Here is a 21,281-nt window from a genome sequence, read left to right on the forward strand (position 1 = left end):
AATTTTAGGATCTCTTCCATGTATTGCCTTTCTCTTCTCAAACTCTCATCCTTCCAAACAGATATTAACTTTTCTAGCCTAATAAAGCTTCAGAAGTGTTTTTAAAAGAAACCACAAGTAAAAATATGTGCAGATAATTCTTCACATATTTTTGCATGACTACAGTGCAACATTTCTCATAATTTTGTCAAAATTCAAGACTGCTAATGTTAACTCTCATTACCCATTGCTTTAACTTAAACGTATCTTCAACTTGAAATGTAGCAGTTAGAATATTCAGTCAACGGTACTTTCAGACACTAGATGTTCCCTGACAATGAAAATGACTTTCTACCAGAAACTATTTAAAGTGTGTGGGTTTTTTTCTCCTTCAAAATCTAGAAAACTTTCAGAAACGGGAAAATGAGAGCTGAGTTGTTGTATGAAAAGTGCTGTCAGAAACAAAAACTAATTTATCTGAACTATAACTGTATTTCACATGTAGTCCAAAAAATAGGAAGGTAAATAGATCTTAATTATTGACAATTATTGCAATTTTAAGTATTGCGTGTAGTTTATGTCACTGAAGTTACTAATGTGACAATAATTATTTAATAATATACTTTATCAGAGAGTAAGTTTTTAAAGTCAAGTTTTAGAGTAAATTAAAAACGTCAGGAAACATTTTATTATGAACAGAGAATAAAAGGGAACACTTTTATACCTGTTTTGTTTTGATAGAAATTAAGTACTACAGTATTTCAATGGTATCCAAATTTGTCTTTGTCAGTAACAGGTGTTTTAAAAAAAAAAATCTTTCAAAACACTTGGAACAATTCATAATGGTCTCTATCCAAGTCTTTATCTGAACACAGAGGAAAAATCTATTTATTTTCTTATAAAGTATGTAATTTTGTTAATTGGGAGAATATAAATTACATTTCCTCATACACTGTATACTTGAAAATTGGCTTTAGTTCATTGTTGAAGTTATTCTTTACTTCTTTGGCCTTCGGTTCACTTGTATTGTAGAAAACGTTTCAGAGAAGAATTCTTGAAATTAAAAAATGACATTTTGATTTACATTAGCTAAAGGTAATAGTATAAAACAATTTTTTTTCTGTCTTCTTTTTTCACACAGGTACTAATGTTTGTGCCAAGAATAATGGTGGATGTCATCAACTCTGTCTTTATCGAGGAAATGCACAAAGGGCTTGTGCGTGCGCGCATGGCTATCTTGCAGAAGATGGAATTACCTGCCTAAGACATGAAGGCTACCTCTTATATTCAGGAAGGACAATATTAAAAAGTATACATCTTTCAGATGAAAACAACTTAAATTCACCAGTAAGGCCATATGAAAATCCAGAGTACTTCAAAAATGTGATCGCTCTTGCTTTTGACTACAGTCTCAAAGGAAGAGGTACTAATCGGATATTTTTCAGTGATGCACACTTTGGAAATATACAAGTTATTAATGACAACTGGGCTGGCAGAAAAGTGCTAATAGAAAGTAAGTAAAAATTTTATTTGCCAAAATATTTTCTTTCAATAACCCTTATTAAATCAAAAGTTGTTTAAAAATAAGGTTGACTTCATAGTTGTGAAGCCATTAAAATGTTGACTTGATAGGGAAAAACTATAATTACAGTTTTACTGTATATAAGCATGCACCATAATTACCATTTATACCTCAATGTTTCCAGCTGACACCATTCTTGTAGTCAGCTCAAGAAAAGTGACTTCTGTCCAGTGATAGGAAAAGCCAAACTCTAATCTATAAAATTATTCTTTCTATGGAGAGGCTTATTGAGTAACTTCAGATGTTCACCATGCCTTCAACCACCACAGTAATAGGGAGAGTTCTCTGAAACTTGACTTCTTTTTTTTTTGCCTCTAAATACTTGAAGCCGTTACCTCCTCCTGGAATCAACATCAGTATCATCACTAAGTCTAGCTTAACATCAATGCAATATGAGCTTAAGTTTACCTTGGTAAAACTTGAAATTGAGGCATTTGAGGCTGTATGAGAAATAAAGCCTAAGAATAAACATCTAAAAATCAGTCCAATAAAAATATAAATTGTAGAATCTTATGCCACCTTGCATTTCTGCTTGGACGTAATTTTTCTAAAATAGACAATCTCATTCATCTGTAAGCATATATTTACTGTTTCTTCTCTTCTTCGATTGTTTTGATACCCTTTTCCAGAATGTTTGAAGTGTTATATCATTTTTTTCCTTCCTGTGTGATAATTATCATCTCAATTTCTGATGTCATAAAAGTTGCATTGCTGCATTTAGGTATTTGGGGGAAACATTCACAGGACCAAAGAGTAACAGGAAAACATGGAAGTGTATTTGGTGTAGAATGCTACCATGTGTTAACAGAAATATTTTTAGAAAAGAAAGAAGCAAATAGCTGAAAACTGGTGAACTAGTGTTCTACAACTTACACTGGATGATTGTTACTGTTATGCACGCCTGTCCCGTGGTTCTGGAAAGGTAATAATCCTGGTAATGGAAACTGCTGATATTAATGAGTGGGAAAGCATTTTTCAAATATGATGCATCACCTTTATTTTTTTAATCTTATTTTAATTTTATGTGCGTATATTTCAGAGGAGTTAATGATATCCATATTGAGATACAAAAGAGAGAAACTAAACAATACTGTTAAGATGTATTCATTACACTTACGAAAGAATTAAGACCTAGGGATTCAGAGCTGAGATTAGCTGTACATGAGACAAGCACTCACCTGTGCAGGGATAATACAGCACTATCTTAACTTAGGTGTTTCAAGATATGATGAAAATTATTACATGGCAAATGATTGGAGAATTCTAAATTTAAAACAGACAGAAAGAAGTGATGAAGCAGCAGTGCAGATACAAACTGGATTTTGAAAAGGACAATAAACTATTCCTCATTACTTTATGGTAGGCTGTTGTGCAAGCACTGAAAGCATTCCACGGAGCATAGCTGAGAATTATACTTTTAGGAAATAGTTAGGAAGTGTTTCTGCTTGTAATCTTAATATGCCTCATTTCATTTTTCATTATCAGATTCAGTGCTCTGAATAATTAAATGTCAGATGAAATTTTGTGCTCTTCCAAAAATGTACTGTATATGCTTAAGACATAGTTCCGAAAAAACTTTTCTAGGAGTGTTTCAGGTTTTTTTGTCTGTTTGTTTTTGTAAATAGAAGTATTATCACATCCGAGTATATGCAACTTTACTTTTCTCCTTTGTATGTTTTAAAACGTCTTCATATTGAGTCACTGATTTTAAACTGATCTTCTTTGATCACTTCTCCTTTCTTTCTGCAATCAGAGACTTTCTATCCCTGTAAACAGAAACAGGTTGTTGAGTTCCTTGATACCGTAGTAGTATTTGACTAACAGTGATACCTAAAGAGGAAAAAAGACAATGCTAAGGCTCCTTGGCATCAGGCATTCTGTTTGCTTTGGGACACAACATTTTCTGATTTCCATGTTGGTTATGTATGATTAGAAAGAAATTATTGAATGGAATCCAGCTGACAGATTTCAGTAACTATGTTTTGTTTTAAAATAACATATTTGACTTTTGTTTTGCTACCTTTTTTTCCTCCTAAATGACTAGTAGATATTTTTAGCAAATTTCCCGTTATTGGAAAGGTATACAAAACCACATGAGAATTACCTGGTGTGATTCTTAGACATATACGTCTCCTTTCCACCTCATTAAACCGAGATCTACAAATCAGACAAAATCTTACTCAGTATTCAAGTCAAATAGTGAAAATAGAATCTGTTATTTGCAAGATATTATTGTCCCAGATTTTTAGTTCAATGATTGTATATCTTCTAGTCATAAAGAATCCATTAGCTGATGTGTTTCTACCTCACTGAAATCAGATATGCCATTCAAATCCAAGGCATTATTAATTTTTTTCTGCACACTAAAAACAGAGTTAAGATATATAAAGAGCCCTTTATTAAACAGGTTTCCAGTTCACTAAAAACAGATTTACAACTCACGAGCAACATATTATCTAATATGTTTTTAGCTCACTGAGAATAAATTTACTGCCCAGAAACAACCTATTATCTAACATGTTTCCAGTTCACTGAAAACAGATTTACAACCCATACGCAAGCTATTATCTTACATAGTTCCAACTCACTGAATATTGATTTAGAATTCATAAACAACCCATTATCTGACAAATTTTCACCTCACTGAACAAATTTGCAACTCATAAACAACGCATTAGCTAACACATTTTCGGCCCAGGGAAAGTAAATTTACAGCATATAAACAGCTTGTTCCAGTTCACTAAAAACAGATTCGAGACTCACCAATAACCCAGAACCTGGTAGAGTTCAGTCTTCAGCAGGAAGGAGCAGTGACAGGAAAAAAAAAAAATCAAAAGCAAGCAACAGTGTAGCATGTTCACATTATGTCCTACCTTAACATCTTTATTTCTGTACAGCATAGGGTTTTAGAATAAGTGCTTTGAATTTTATTTCCTTAGGTCAGTCAGTCAGTAGGGACTTTCTGTAAGTAAGTGGATGGAGTTGAACTTTCTTGACCGCCGATTTGTAAAAATTCACCTTTTACTGTCTGTGATTTCTGCCAAATTCTTTTGGATAATGATTTGTCTAACCATTGAGTATTGCTCGTGTTTTTTCATTGTAGCATCATGCAGAGTTTAATCCAGTCAGTGGACATGATTTTGAAGTTGCCACTGTAGTCTGTTCTATGTTGTGACATGGCTACTGTCTAAATAATCTGATTTGATTTTGGTGTTTTCTTTCAAAAAAGAATGTGAAATCTTATATTTTAGAGTATGTTTTTGCTTTAAGTAGGCACTTTGGAGGTAGCAGACTATGGAGAAATGAGTGGTATGTACTTTATGGTCACACTCATTAATTTCTTCTTAATCTTCCACTTTTTAATCGCGAATATTGCTCTTACAGTTAGGTTATATTTCATCTGCTTCTTACTTTTGAGTGAAGCTAGCTATATTTTTGTCTGGTTTTGATGTGCTGTTGTGCTGTAAAATCTTCAGGAGCCTTTTAAAGCATACTGTATTTATTCACATAGCTCCGGGTATTAATGGTAGTCCTGTATGAAACAAAACATGGTCAAAGGCATTGCATTTGGAAAATTCATCGTGATACATACTTTATAGGTTAAAATGAAGTAATGGAACATTATACAGAAAGAACAGAAAAGAAGAAGTCACAAAGTTAAAGGCACAGGGTTACATAAGGAGGTGTATGAAAATCTGACTTGTTTAAGTTGCTGCAGGTTATCTCATTTCAAACAATAGAGTTTATTCTTAGAATAAGCTCAGAGAGATTCTATGCTAATTTTCTTTCTTGTTAAACATTTGTAGACTGAACAATACTGTCATTTCAAATTTATGAGCTTTTCTATGTTATTCAGACAGGAAGATACTTAATATATTTTTATCAGGGTGCATATGAAGGACTTCCAGTTTTGTGAATCTAAATAGATATCAAAAAATAATTTTAGCATGGTTTGAAAATGAAAAAGTCTCAATGGAAACAAACACGTATTTGATATAGAGGATTTTTAATATTACATACTTATTCCTCATACCACGTCTTCCATTGGCTATTATTTATTTTTTCAACTAAGAAAGTGATGTTGATTTTCTTTTTAATGAGTTGATGCTTTGAAGAGAATCTTTTTCTGCCTGGAATTGGAGGTTTCAGTTTGACCCCAAGAAAGGTGTAAAGGAAGATGGTATACTATTCATAAGGTGGTAGATTCTTTGTGGTTTTGATGGAGCTAATAATTAGTTGGACCATGAATATCAATTGTACCCCTGCCTTTACATTTCCCACTACTGAATGCAGTCCCCTTTTTTGTCTTATGGAGAGGTTTGGGATAATTCCAAAATTTGCCATATGTCTGTAAAAGAGTGTAGCATTAAAGTAGATTTAATGTACAGGTGCAATAGTAGAAATAAACTAAGTGAAGAAATTTGTAATTGAAGAATAGGGAAAGAAAAGGGGAGGAAAGACAAAATAAAGTAAATCAGAGAAAACAGTACTAAGATGATATGCTTCCAGTATAAGCTGTTTCTTTTCTCACTGTGTAAACAATGACACCAAGACATGTTGCTGGCGTAACATACTTCTCAGTATAAAGGGAAGTGTTATGTCAAAAAAATGCTGCTTCTGTTTTGAACTTCAGGCACTAGTGACTATAGAAGGCAAAAATTTATTCACTGCTAACATAGTGTCAGATCCTGTGATGTATTGTAAGGCTTTTTGCAGGCTGAGTCTTTTAAAGGTGCTCCAGTGTTCGTTACTATTCTTTCTAACTAAATGGGTCCAATTTAACTGTCAAAAAGGCATTTATATTCCCATTTCTCTTACAAAGCTTTAAATTTGGCACATTGTATGAGACCCTTTTAGTTGTTTAACTTTCTTTGCTGAGACAGAAATCTTTAATCTGTTAAAAATAAATACTTTAATACTGTTGCTTTTCATTTTGTAAATGAATTCCATTCATTCTAACTGTATATGATACAATCCCAATAACTTTGGATTTTTAATGGAGGAAAAGTGAGAGGCTATTGTAATACCTGAGACACTTAAGTAGTAAAATCTAAAACTATTATTATAACTGCTGCTTTGTTTGCAGAAACCAAAATGTGTGGTTTATCACATTTTGTTTCTGTATCTGGCTGCGTATTGTGATTAATGGAGAGAATTTACAATGTGTGCAGTAAATATTTTGCTATAGAGGGATAAAGTTTCAAACTTTATACATAACAGTTATTCCAGAAGTGTATATTTTCTAAATTTCATGATATGAAACTCTAAAATGTATTCATATTCATGCTGATCTCTCAGTTCAGAATGTCACTAGCATTCCCAAGTTCTGTGTTCAGGAAAGGTGCTGTTTGCCTGTTAATTCTGAGATGATTCACCAAGAATTGAAACAGTTTGTCACTACTTTAGCTTTCCACATTGCCCTTAAATTTTTACTGATGTAAACTTCTACACATGTGAATTTTTGCATCAGCAGCTGTGGCTGCTTTAATGCAAAGCCATCTTATGGTTTACACAAGAATGTAAGAATTCATTTAATAATTCATTTTTATTCTTAATAACAATCACCTAACTTGATTTTTAAATGCTGTTTATCACATGAAATTATGACCATACTCTGTATGACTTGACAACTTGACTTCTCTGTTTCTCTGTTATGCAGATATTTTTGTATGTGCTGTTAACTGAGAGCAGAAGGGAAACTCAATGTATGTAAACAAAGTTCTGAAACAAACATACTGTTCCCAAAATCAATATTTCTTGAATTTAAAAGAATTGATTGCATGTTCTGTACACACTCAGGTAAAAATGACCAGAATCTTAGTGCGTTTTTTTGTGAGTTTCTGAGCTCATCTATTTGATTCAGGTGCTAAATTTCATAGTGAAATGTAGGAAACGTTACAGTGCTCATAATTAAATAATCTGAAATGTGAAAATCTGTTATGAATCACCTATTTCTTGACCTGAAAGTTTTACAGAGCTCTGCTTGGGTAACTGAAAATGTTTGTAATAGTAAATATTTTATGTCTTAGTCTCCAGGAGGAATCTGAAAATGAATGGAATGTTCCATGAACACTGTATAATTTGCTGACTGATTCTTTCAGTCTTTGCTTCTGATTTCTCTATCCTGTTTGTTATCTGCACTCCATAGGTCATTGAATCCCATGTTTGTGAGAATGCTAGTTATCACTGTGAGTTAATGAGTGATCAGCTTTTAACACCCAGCTTCACATACCTTCCCCAGCTCCAAACTAAGGTTTACCACCCTTGTCCCAATGATAATCAGCATCCAATGCCCTTGCTTATACAGAAATATCCATCTATCCTATACTTACCCGTTGTTTAGTTAGTTGATATAGATATGATAGAAATCTGTTGTGTTCTTTTCCTTTGGACGATTTAATCACGTAAGTATGATTAAAATCAACTCTGTACCCTTTTTCATGCTTAATTGGAATGATTTCTAGCTTGAGTAGTCTCATCAGGAATTTTCTGTAGACCTACATATGTTTGATGGTAGACTGTAAACATCTCACTACATAGGCACCTGCCTGTCATTCACACTGAACTTATTTCACAAATGGAGTAACTGTGTACAATATTTTATGTATCTTCACTGATGAAGACTAAATCAATGTTATAAAACCTAAAAGAAATTTACTTAATAAATATTCAGCAAAAAAACTAAAAAAATGTTATGTGAATATTGAACTGATACATAGATTTTTAATTATACGTAAACAACGGTTTTAATTGTCATGAGGAACTCAACAAAGTCATGAGTCAAAGGGAAGAGGTGTGTAAGAATATAAAATTAAATGGAGAAGGTAGTTGAATTCATAAATTAAAAATTGGGAAACTTTTCACTGAGAAATCTAGGGAATTCTAAGCGGAGAAGAGAGATCAAAATCCAAGAGACTGTGAAATTGTATATACATTATCAAAAGTCAATGGGAAGAAGTATTAGATAATTTAAATTTTACACCCTGAAGTATTTATTTTGTACTTGCAGTAATGAGGGAGATCTAATCTGAGTTCTTCAGTTATTGATTTGTTGCTTGTCTGTTCCCTGAGAAAGTCAGATGAAGATCAGCGTGACAATATTTATAGGCCGCATCTCATCTGTGGTATGCAATCCATCTTCGTTAAGTTCAGTAAAAGTGATAGATAGCATTTGGCAACATAATGATGTGATCACTCTACCATTGCCTTTGTAAATCATAAGCTGTTACGTTCTCTTGTGTAGATATTTAATCAGTTATACACCCCATTACTGATTTAATTCAGAATGTCAGTGACAGGTGAATAATGTGGGTATTTGTATATTAATATCGTATTGTATTAATGTTCCTTTCATTTAAGTATGTTATTCATGTGAAAATCATAAACTGTTGCTTCATGTCTAGAATAAATTTAATCAGTGCTGTAGGCATCTAATGTCCTCACTGTTTTAATTCAATATGTCAGTGAAACAAATGTGTTTCTTTTCATTTCCAGTTTCTTTATGCTTTACTAATTCAGGATATTGTATGATGCTGTGAAAATGTGAGGCTGAGAACAAACAAATCACTAATTTTCATCCTGTCAGTAGATTAGGAATCCTCCAATTGTAGCATAAAATAAGATGACAGTATATTTTGCATGTGTTTTAAAGTAACAGACTATCTAATGATAAATTTACTGTAACTAGAAAAAAAAAAATCTTTATGCTCTATAAAATGTCCCTTATGGAGTAAGAAACAAATAAAAAATAATTTTGGTGCAAAATGGTAATGCCATGACACTAGAGTGCAGTTGCCTGAGAGTCTTCTCCAGTGTCCTTTTCTTGGCAATATGAAGTTGATAGAAGGTTTTCGTTTTGGTGACAGCCACCTGCAGATGGAGCATTTTTAGGGCTCTTTGTCCTGTATTGATACATGGCTTATATGAATTTTTGAGTTTCATGACTAACATCTTCAAAAAAAAGTATATTTTAGTCAAGAAATAACATAAAAATAAATTATAGAAAAAAAACCAAAACCTTTATGTATTGACTATTAAATACAGTGAAAATTTGCCTGCAAATACTGTTCATAATTCATCCAGATCAAACTAATGGTAATAAGGACAAAGTACCTTCCATTCTATGAAATATCTAAGTTTTGGTTCATTTTAGTGCTTACTCTCTGGACTTCATCATTGAATTTAAAATCACCCTACCTACAGAATCACACTTGTTAAAACTAGGAAATGATTCTCTTCTGTGTTGGGATTTTTTAATTCCATAATTGAGAAACATGATAGAACTGAAAAAAAGTTTGTTGACAAATAAAGGACAGTGCTTATTAATATATTGCAGACGTTGGTTTGGAGTTTCAGTATGATGCATTGGTCCAGTTTCATAATGTGAGTGATTGTATGGGAACCTGGTTTCTGTAGAGTAAGGGTTTAAGCACAACTAACATTTCAAGTACACACTAATCATTCTAGTTGTGGCAGAAGCAACATCATTATTCTTTGTCTAGTGCGGAATAGTTTTACTGTATGGTATACAAACCATATTGCTTTGAAAATTCATGACAGATTCAGACAAGTAACAAAGCTGAAATTGAGAGAAATTCAAAACGTTGCATGAGGGAAGCATGTTTGATTGTTTTTTTTCCCTCTATACTTGCTTTTCATATGAAAGCTATGATTTGCATCAAATCCTAGTTAAATCTTTGCTTTCAAATGGCTCAGGTTTTTATCCACAAGTTAAAGGTTTGGTTTCATTTTCCTGAAATCTTCCATTATTAAGGTCAGGAAACACTCAACATTTACAACACGAAATGTAAAAGCAGTCTGAGTAATATGCAAAATTGGTCAGAGTGTCAATCTACTTTGTCATCTTTTTAGCTTAGAAAATTTTAAGTAGCAATAAATTAGTAGTATTCAGCATATTTTTAATGGAAATTAATTTATTGCATTAGAATTGTATTAATAGTCCTGTGTTAAGATTTATTACTTCCATATCTCAGTATACTTTTAATTCTTAAAATTGAAAATAAATTGGTAAGACTGTTAAATACTGTACTTAAAGTAGGAATGCTTGTAACCCATTAATCTTTTCTAAAGCCAGAATTCTTATATAAAGGGTAACTTGGGCAGTTATTTGTAGTTTTCAGATTGCTTTCAGTCCTACTCTTAAACTTATTCTCCTTCTTGAGTTACTATGAAGTGAGATGAATGTATCTTTATTCATTGATTCATCTTCTTCAGGAATAATCTTTCTATGTATATACACCTCCCTTTGACAAGTGTCATCGATTTCTTCTATTTTTTCTAAAAAAAAATTTGCTGTAACTTTTTTATAGTCACGTCATGAAAATGTAGTCAGAAATTCCGCAAATGCTTGAAAGAGAAATAGAAAAAAAAAAAAAAAAACTGAACAACTGATTAATTGCTTACTTTGTGGCTTTAATTTAATGTTGGCACTTTCAGCTTAATGAGAATTATTTGTGGACTTCCTGTTCTGTGGGTATGAAAAGCATAGTAAAACATTACATCTTCCAGCAAGTCAAGAGGAAATTGTAATAATCATCATAATGTAATCCACATTATATTTTTAGATTTTGTCTTCTATAATTCATTAATAGCTGTATAAACCTTCGGGTCTAAAATTACTTCTTTCTAATAAAATATTAAGTGAAGTAATCAGTGTGCAGTTCTGCAATAATTCAAAAATAATGGTAGGAATTAATTACTGTTTCTTGCAATCTATCATTTTTATACACTACAATCAGATGCAATTTATCTATTTTGGATGTTAAATATATGTTTTAGCTGCTTAGTAATGTTTGCTTTTGTTTCTGAATCACATTTTTTACAGAGAAAAATATTGTGTTGTGGTGTATTAAAACAGTGTATTGATGCTGCAACATTCAGAGGTTCATTCTTCAGTATGTTCCAGGTGTTATATAAGTGACTGTTATGGAAGGAGACTTTGATCCTTGTTAATGAAGTGCATATCTGTGTTGCAAAATGCATACGAAGTTCAATAGTATAATTAATTAAAAAAAAAAAAGGTGCCCAAACAAAAGTTGTGACTAATTTACTGCCAGGATATTTTTGCTAGTGTGTTTACATTGTAAGAGATACTGCTGTGAAAATATTATTTCAATGCACATTATAGTTGATAAGTACAGTAAATGAGTCTGTTCGTATTGATCTTGCTTTCCATGTTTTATTGTTTGCATTAGTTGATTTTCTCAATTGTTTAAGCATATGAAAAATAATGAAACTTTGGTTCCAGGAAAAAACAAACAAACAGGTGGACGTATAGAAGAACTGATGGAGTAATAGGCTGAAATATTTTAACTGTGATTTTTGCAAGATCGACTTCCAGATCGATTTTGCAAGATTGATTTCCTATTTACATATAACCATGTCTTCCAGATGTTGGGTCAGTGGAGGGGCTTGCTTATCACAGAGCTTGGGACACTCTATATTGGACCAGTTCAACCACATCCTCAATCACAAGACACACTGTTGACCAGAGACGTCGAGGAGCTTTCAACCGGGAAGCAGTAATCACAATGTCTGAAGATGATCATCCACACGTACTAGCTCTAGATGAATGTCAAAAGTATGTATTATATCTTTCTTACCACATTTTGATTTTTAGCTAATATCATGAACACAGCAACACTTTTTCACTTCTTTGTTTCACAGTCAGCTAATACAGCTGAACCCTATGAAGGTTAAATGAGTTTCTTGTTTTAGATTAGAAACTTTATTATAAGTTGTTTTTTTTTTATTAGCAATTGCAGAATTAAGCGATAGCATTCTATGTGTTTATGTTTATGATCAAATGTTGATCACATTTCATGGAATGTTACATTTTGAGATAAGTCAGCTAATGTAAATGGGCGAATTCTTCTATTAGAAATTAGCAATATACACATTAGGAGAAATAAGATCACATTGTTTCACAGGTTATAATTATCTCATGGTACATAAGCATAGAGAGATGGTCAGAAGTAAGCAGACTCATGAATAGAAAAATCAGTACTTTTACACAAGTTAATGAGCCTGTGAAACCACTATAATTTGAAGAACACTGGATATAATATTTTCTTATTCATCGATTATCACATTTACTTAGAGATGCTACTCATAATTGGATATGAAGACTTTTTTTTGTTGTTGCTCATTTCATGAAGAGAATTAAATTATAAAATGTCTTATTCTTTTATTTATTTTGATTTTAATACAGCTTAATGTTTTGGACTAACTGGAATGAGCAGCTCCCAAGCATAATGAGATCTACCCTGTCAGGCAAAAATGCGCAGGTTATCATTAGCGCGGATATTTTGACACCCAATGGACTTACCATTGATCATAGGGCGGAGAAACTTTACTTTTCAGATGGCAGCTTGGGAAAAATTGAGAGATGTGAATATGATGGATCACAAAGATACGTAAGTTCAACAAAAATCCCAAATGTATGTACTGTTAGTTTGCATTTGTTGGTATCCTTAAATTAACAAAATGTTGCGAAAGGATAGTGAGCTTCATCTAGTGTTAGTTGTATTTGAGATTTAAAACTAGAAAGAAAAAAAAATTGGCTAGGAGTAGTGCTCTAACCTATCACATTCCAATCTGTAAAATTCTGAAGGTATAAACACTTAATATGGGGTGTCTGCATGTATTGGTGTTGGCCTTGAAGCATCATTGTAATAAACAATCTGTGTGAACTTGAGAAACATGGGAATAAATGTAGAAGTGAGTCAAAGAGATGTTCTGCTTTACGTAGGAAGGTTATAATTTTCCTTTGTGTGTAAAACTTCATTGAAATCTCTAGAAATTTTTCTGTGTAATGTTTGCTTGTATTACTGTACGTACTGTATTTTTTCTTTTCTATCTCTCAATTTTCAAATATACTTGAACTCTTTTTCTCTTCTATCATGATACGTCTTGGAGTGTTCTGTTAGTTTCAACTTAGTAGACATTTTGCTATCAATATGCTGAAGGCAGTTGAGCTGCACTCATGGTTTTCTTTGTTTCGGATATTTTACAAAGTCTTAAACTTGTCCGTAGGTGGTTTGGTTTATTTGTTTGCTTTTTCATTTGATAGATAAAAATTGAGATAATATATTTCTTTCATGTTATTCCTGGTTTGTTTTTTTTGTTTTGTTTTTAATTTTATAATTCAGTTATATCTTTATTCTAAGTATTATGCAAAACCTGAACTTGCTTTTAAGTTTGGGTAATACTCTCAGAGATGACTCATATCACTGGCGTTGTTTCATCAGAATTGCTCATCACCTCATAAATGCATTCTAACTACGAATATCAGAATCCAACCATGAAATTGTCTTATTGATCTGGTGAAATATTTGTATGGCAGTTGTTGTTCTTTGTTGCTATGTTGTCCAGCCTGGTGAGATATCTGGTTTCTGTAACCTTAGGATAATATACATGATAATCACTCCAATGCAATGGAAGTTTGACTCTGCTAGGATCTTTCAGCGAGGTTTTGCCATCAGCTGCTCCTTAAGAGTAGTTTCAACAAATTACTCTTTTCCTCACCATGTCTGCTTCATTACTTTCTAGTTTCAGTTAGATTAGCAAAGACTGAGATTGTATGGTATGAAATGATAATTTAATATAATGGTTTTTCATTCAAGTAGCAGCCTCTTCCTTTATCCTACTCAGTATAGTAATCCAGTACAAATAAGTGAGTGGCAAATAATTTAGCAGCATTGAGTTTTATCTATTAAGTTGAGTGTTAGAGTTTATTTAATATGTAGTCACTGGAATACTCTTCCAAGATTGGAAGAATTATTTGTTACATATTATTATTACATTTTCTTAAAATTTGTACTTAGTTGTTGGCCTTTTCTTGTTTGTTTGTTTTTAACATTTCATGTTCTTCTGTAGCATCATTGTGGCAGGTATTTGTTGCTTTTTCCATATTTTCTTCTTTCATCAATTTTTGATCCTGCTTTCAGTTAGATTTTAACATTGTGGCCCAGCTGTGTTTTGGCAACTTTGGAAGTATAACATCTTTTATACGAATACAGAGTTTAAGTTTGCGATTTATACGACAGCGACGTTTGCCTTTAGGTTTTATTTTCTCTTTCAATATTGTGTGCCTGGAACTTATTACAGACTTGCAGCCTACAAATATAATTAGTGATTTGTAAACAAAGGTTTGTTCATCTTCTAACATCTAAGTTACAATGTTTTTTTTTTCTCAGTTATGCTTTGTGGGTCTAAAGATGTGATTGTTAGTTGTTACAATTTAGTGGTTTCTCCACTAATTATATCCCTATATATATAATCATAGCTTTCAGTTACTAGAAGACAGGGTTGTTGTTTTTTTTTTCCCTGCCAGAACTCTGTATTTAAGTGATGAATTAAAAAATAGTACCAAAGTTGGTGTTCAACTTCTGACTTAACTGCAGAGAATTGAGATATTTTTTTTTTAAATGCTCTCTTCTCAGCAGTATAAATACATTATCTGAAGTTGGAATGTTTTGTTCTTGATGCTTTTCTGTTGCAAATCTGATCAAAAAGATCCTGTTTCTTGAATTTGCAGATGTCCATTTTTCCTGATAGCATGTGTTAGATGAGGACCAGGAACAACTCAAACAGGAAAATATACACTAACTCTTAGTCTTACTAAACTGTTGTGCCAGGGAATTCACTGCATTGTCATTGTTAAGTCTTATTTGGATAGCTGTGTACAGTAATCCTGGGTTGGAACTTAAAGTGATCCCCTAACCAGTGACAATGAAGTCTTCTAACCCAAGGAAGCTACCTACCTGGCTGATAGAGATGCAACACTGTTAATTTGCTGAGATATCTTGGTATGAAGTGTGGATAGCCTAATGGAATTAAATGAAAGAAAGGAATTCATGAAAAGACAGTGGTAATCTGTAAGGACATTGAGAATAACTTTTTTCTAATCCTGCAGGCCCACGTAAAATTCAAAGAAATTGGTTTAAATTTGACACTAGAGGAGGGTTCTCATTGTCGTTCACAATGTTGAAAATTAGTAGTGTTTAATTAATACAAATGTCGTTGCAAAGAACATGGTTGAAAGTCATAATTTATGGAGATAAATACCTTCCATTTGAATGGTGCTGAAAGGAGCAGGCCTGTTAATAAATAGCTGTTTACATATGTCATTCAACCAAACTGCAAATGTAGAATTGCGTTTGATTTTTGTCTTACATGTCTTACATGTCTTACGCATGTTAGTTTCCAATGCAGAGAAGCAACCAATTAATTCCTGAAAAGGGAGCTCTTCTGATGTTGTTACATCTTACTTGAACAGTTCTATGGCAAAACAATCTTAGTCTTGTTGGAAAATGTGGTGTTTTAGATTAACCTTTCTTCCCGGTTGCTGTAACTGCTATTCAGGTGTTCTGATGATGTTACTGAAAGATACAAAAATTTTAAAAAAATAAAAATCCTTGCTTTAAACATAGTACAATGATTAAAAAAATAACTTTCAAGATAATTGTGACATTCGATATCAACAACTAATGTCATGATTATTTTTAGTAGAGCATATAAATGATTTAAGGGGAAGAAATCTTTTTATTTTACGTTGTTGTTGTCTGCTGCAGTAAGAATCCAAACAGTAATAAAAGCCAACGTTGCGGAACTAGGTGAAACCTCCTGTTGTAGAAATATAGACTATGCTGTGAACTATGAGTAGAGAGATTGTCATCTTCCGAATGCTTGGTTGAATTTAGTTGTTTGTACCTTCCAGTTCTCTTTACCTATATATCATCTGGGCATGTTAGGAAGCTATTCCATGTATGGTATTCCGTGTCATACAGGTTCTGATTCCTACAGAACTGTGTGCTTTTTTCCCTCCCATGTAGCATACATAACAGCTCCCCCATTCCAGAACAGTTTATGCACTCTAAGTTGAACAACAGGCAGCATATACTGCAGCTGCATGATTGCAGATTAACTGGGCGTAACACTTCTGTTGATAATGTTCTTCTGGATGAGATAGGTGAACAGTTTTTTTTGCCTGTATTCTCCTAAGTGGGAGCACTGCTTTGGATGATTTGCTGCTACCAGTTTCTATGAAATTTGTTATTAGTTGTTTATTTTGGAGTTTTTATGATTTGAAAACATGATTTTTCTTACAGTTTAATAGTATCCACTAATTCTGCATTGGGTTTCTTTTCTATGTGGTCTATTTGTGTGCGTGTTTCCTGAAAAATGTAGCAGTCTTACATCTTGATCCAAATCCTATAAGGTTAATATAAATAAGTCTATAAATCAGCAAGGTGATTGTATTGGCTTCTATTACTATTTTTGTTGCAGACAAGCAATGAGCAAATAGAAAAAGAAATCAGGGAGTAGTGGATAGATCCATTTGTATTATCTACGTCTCCAGGTAGGGCAGCCCCAGCAGGATTGCAGTAGGGTCACAGTGTAAGGATCATGGTTCTGCTCCTGTATCTGTGGGCATCTTTGTCCAAATCTGCAGATACTGCTTGGAAAATTAAAGTCTGCAGGCTGTACAAAATTTAGCAACATCAATGACAGCATAACTTACAGTGAAATTTGACTGACACTGAATCCTATGGACTTTAAGATGTCTTGTCAGCAAACCAAAGGATGAACTTTTATGTATTGTTGTGGCATTTTTTCAGGTGCTGTAAGTGTACAAGAATAAGTGTTTTGTCTGAAACCAAAGCAATGTGAGTCATAGCTTGTAGTATGATGATTTCTTTTTCAGAGTCAACAACCCTGCTCATGTTTCTTCTCTGTACTTATGTGTTCTAGGTAATTGTCAAATCTGGACCGGGTACATTTCTCAGCCTGGCTGTATATGATGATTATATTTTTTGGTCTGATGGAGTGAGAAGAGCTATTCTGCGTTCCAGTAAATACACAGGAGGAGATACAAAAGTTCTTCGTTCTGATATCCCACATCAGCCAATGGGCATTATTGCTGTTGCCAACGACACTAACAGTTGTAAGTTCTATTTCAAGGATTTTAGACAATTTAACTAACTTAAAATATTTTACTGTCTTTCATAATTTCTTTTGTTCTAGGAGATGCTAACAAAAGATGGGATAAATAGTATTGAATGAAATTTGTATGTTATGTTCATTTTTCCAGTGTGATAGCAGCTAAATCATTTCTTGTCAAATATCTGCAGTTTTGAATGCTGTGTGGGGAGGTTTAGTGATTGTATTTGAGGGAACTCCATTTGTTTATCTTCAATATGCAACCCTATGAGTCATGCTGGTATTTTCATTTGACTGATAAAACTTGAACCAATTGCCCATAAATCTGAAATACAACTATCTTTGCTGTCTCTAATAGATTTGCCACTGAAGCAAGTTTAATAAAACAGAGTCAATCTTTGATTGTTTATTCTTCAGGTGAATTATCTCCTTGTGCACAAATGAATGGAGGTTGTCACGATTTATGTCTTCTGACTCCTGATGGACGAGTGAATTGTTCATGTAGAGGGGATAGAATACTGATAGATGATAACAGATGTGTGAGTAAGTAATACTGGCTGATGCAGTGCTTTTTCTGTGGTGTGGTGCAGTTGACTATTGCAAATTCAGTTGGCCCAAGTCATGAATTTGATTTCTATATAGTCTTATATTGCTCTAGATGTTGTTTTTTTTACAAATGTTGCCAAAGCATCGCTTGTAGCAGGCTTTAAACTATTTTACATCTGATAAGACTTTTGTGGGGTTAAAGAGCATTAATATTTATTAATTTCCTCAATTCCAGTTTGGATATTTGTGTTCTATTTAATGTTCCTTATGCTGAACTAGATAAACTGCAAATCTAACTGACGATTTTTAGTTCTCACAATGATGATAGGGGGAAAAAAAAAAAAGGAAAACAGTGCTCTGATAAACATGACTGCCATTTTGAGGACTCTATAAATCATAAAGAGGATCAGATTTAACCTTGTCCAGAATCCACATTTGCAGCACTTTCATACTTCATGTTTGAATGAAATAGAGAATTGTTTTCTAGTTATGTTGGCTTAAAATTTTTTGCCTTTGTCTTTTCCTCCTGAAATTGAATAGAAATATTGTAATGGAAACAAGGAAAAGAGCACCATAAATAGATTTCATTTCCTCATTATTCTTCTTGACTTGAGGGCAATGGTAACAAAGTCATAATCTCTTCAGTATTGTTAACTTGCTTCAGCACATGTTCCCATAAATTCGTGGATCTTTGGCTATGTTTGTCTTTTACAGTCTTTCCCACCTTGTACTGGAGTTTATCCCAATATTTCTGAATTTTTTTTATTTAAATATCAGTCCTTATCAACAAAAGTACAAATCAGCCCTGCAGGTCATTAGTGTGGGGGAGCTTTCAAGTTTTGATGCTGTAGGTTTGGCTTTTTTTTGTGTGCAGATCTTTGGAAAGAAATATTAAAATAGGAACCAGTATTGAGCTTATTTTCTCTAAGATACTAAAAAAAAAAATGATGTGTTGTAATATGTTATTTTTAGCTAAAAATTCTACTTGCAACACTTATTCTGAGTTTGAATGTGGAAATGGTGAATGCATTGATTACCAACTAACTTGTGATGGCATTGCTCATTGTAAGGACAAGTCTGATGAGAAACTGTTTTACTGTGGTGAGTATTTCCAGGCTTTTTAACTTCAAGGTTATGCACCCTTATATTGATTTCTCTGTGACTTCTAGCACATACCAACTGGTCACTGAAGTGAGCAAGAAGAAGAAAATACTAAAGCACTCATTTAATTTAATACATTTAAAAAAAATAAAAATAACTCTATTATATGGAGAAAATCAGTTGTGTGCCTGTAGCTCTTGGACTTCTCATTGTTCTGATATCCATATCATAGCTTTGATCTCTTCTGTTTCCCATAGGAATGACTTTTAATGACTTAATGAGTAGTTTTGATATAATGTTTATACATGCCTCTTTCAGAATCTTATGAAATGTCTCCTCTAACTCCTGTGTTATTTGAATAGCTAAAGTTAATACCAGATAAAGGAAACATTTTCTATATTATTATAGTTTCATACAGTACTTTGGGGAGGAGAGTAGGTTGAACGAACAGATAGGAAGTCAAATGGAAACAAATTAGAAAGAAAGTTGTATCTGATGTAGAATCTGAAAACAGCGTTTCTTGTCATTCCAGCATAGCAGTCAGTTTTAGGTTTACTAAGATGCCCTTATTCTTCAATACTGGGGGGGAAAAAAAAGCACTATCAATCAGTCTGTATTTTTATAGATTTAGGTTACTTTGCACTCCATCTTATTGCTAAGTATGGTTTAGGGTAAACGTGGCATATTTCGTTCTGTTTTGTCTGAATTGCTAATGCTGTGTGTTCACCTGTATGACGAAAGCATGCCAAAGAAAATCTGTTTCAAATGCTTTTCTGCGCTTCTGATTTTAGTATAAGGATATTGGTACATCAAATGCCAAAATTAAATTATGTTCCTGTTTTCCAGAAAATAGAGGCTGTCGAAAGGGTTTCAAACCGTGTTCTAATCGACGCTGTATTTCGCGTAACAAAGTATGCGATGGTATGAATGACTGTGGTGACAACTCTGATGAATTGGATTGTAAAGGTAAACGGTGGTTACTACTGAGGTGATTTCAGACTATTCCTCTGTGAATATATATTCTGTGAAGAGAAGTAGTTAGAAAATGCAGAAATTTTTATTGGCATTACAAGAGTTGGGAATTTTTTTCATAATTTGGAAACAAGAGCAGCTGCATTCTCCTTATCTTTGAGATCACGTGTTGGGGCTGATATCAACACTGAGTTTGGTTTTATTTCTGTGGAAAACTCCAAATATAGTGTTACCGCTTCTTCCATGAAGCGATATGTGAGGCAGTATCTTTGCCATGGATGGAAAGGATGGAAGTTATGCTGTTTCTTCTCTGCATCTGCTGCTGTTTCTTCTTTGAAGTAGACAGTGTTTTCTTTCTTCTCAGACACATTGCAATGTCTATGTCCTTTATGAAATGTATCGGAATTGTTTTCTCTTTTATATCGATATTGCTTTTGCATTTTAAAACATGAATATTTATATTGTGCTTCTGCCAATGAATGAAAACTAGCTAACAGACAGTGCAAATCCTTAGTTAAAATCCAGAAAGATTGGAGGAGCAATTATGCCACCATACACGGATAAACCATATGCAGCTACTTTTCTGCAAGTACTACATGGATTTAAAACATCGGAAAGCATCTGATTATAGATAGAGTGAAAAGTATACTGGGAAGAACCCCCATGTGGTGTTAAATGAAAAATTTTGGAGATTCATAGATTGTCCTGCAAGGGCTTGTTTCCTCTTTTCATAACGATTATCTCAAGTTGAATTGAATTGCCTAAGGAGAGATATCGAAGCTCAATAAAGAAATTTAAAAATTAGAAATGTATTATTTCAACCATATTGTCTTTTGAAAGAACAGCAGGTTCTGAATGCACCATTCTAAAAGGTAGAAAATATAAACATAATATTTATAATATGCATCTGAACTGTTTATTGTATTAATTTGTATCTTTTTTTTTTTTTTATTCCATACGCTATAGATTCAGCATGTGCTTCAACAGAATTCCGTTGTGCAGATGGGACTTGCATTGGAAAATCAGCACAGTGCAACCAGATCATTGATTGTGCAGATGCTTCAGATGAAAAGAATTGTAGTAAGTTTGTATTTGTCTGTGCTTCATCTTAGAATCTGTTTCATGATTATTCCTTGTT

The 21,281-nt window shown here is 33.1% G+C and overlaps 1 protein-coding gene across 5 annotated transcripts in view; it reads left to right on the forward strand.

Moving 5' to 3' along the window:
- The window catches only part of LRP1B (LDL receptor related protein 1B), a 584,143-nt gene that overhangs the window by 462,021 nt on the left and 100,841 nt on the right, over positions 1 to 21,281 (forward strand). For all 5 annotated transcript variants that reach the window (XM_048952659.1, XM_048952661.1, XM_048952662.1 and 2 more), the window contains exons 41-48: positions 1,121 to 1,492; positions 11,972 to 12,161; positions 12,792 to 12,996; positions 17,336 to 17,528; positions 17,942 to 18,067; positions 19,043 to 19,171; positions 20,018 to 20,137; positions 21,110 to 21,223. In XM_048952659.1, coding sequence (XP_048808616.1) covers positions 1,121 to 1,492; positions 11,972 to 12,161; positions 12,792 to 12,996; positions 17,336 to 17,528; positions 17,942 to 18,067; positions 19,043 to 19,171; positions 20,018 to 20,137; positions 21,110 to 21,223 — 1,449 coding nt within the window. The remainder of the gene's footprint in view (positions 1 to 1,120; positions 1,493 to 11,971; positions 12,162 to 12,791; positions 12,997 to 17,335; positions 17,529 to 17,941; positions 18,068 to 19,042; positions 19,172 to 20,017; positions 20,138 to 21,109; positions 21,224 to 21,281) is intronic.

The sequence above is a fragment of the Lagopus muta genome, chromosome 8 (genome assembly GCF_023343835.1).
Source record: "Lagopus muta isolate bLagMut1 chromosome 8, bLagMut1 primary, whole genome shotgun sequence".
In the NCBI taxonomy this organism is placed as follows: Eukaryota; Metazoa; Chordata; class Aves; order Galliformes; family Phasianidae; genus Lagopus; species Lagopus muta.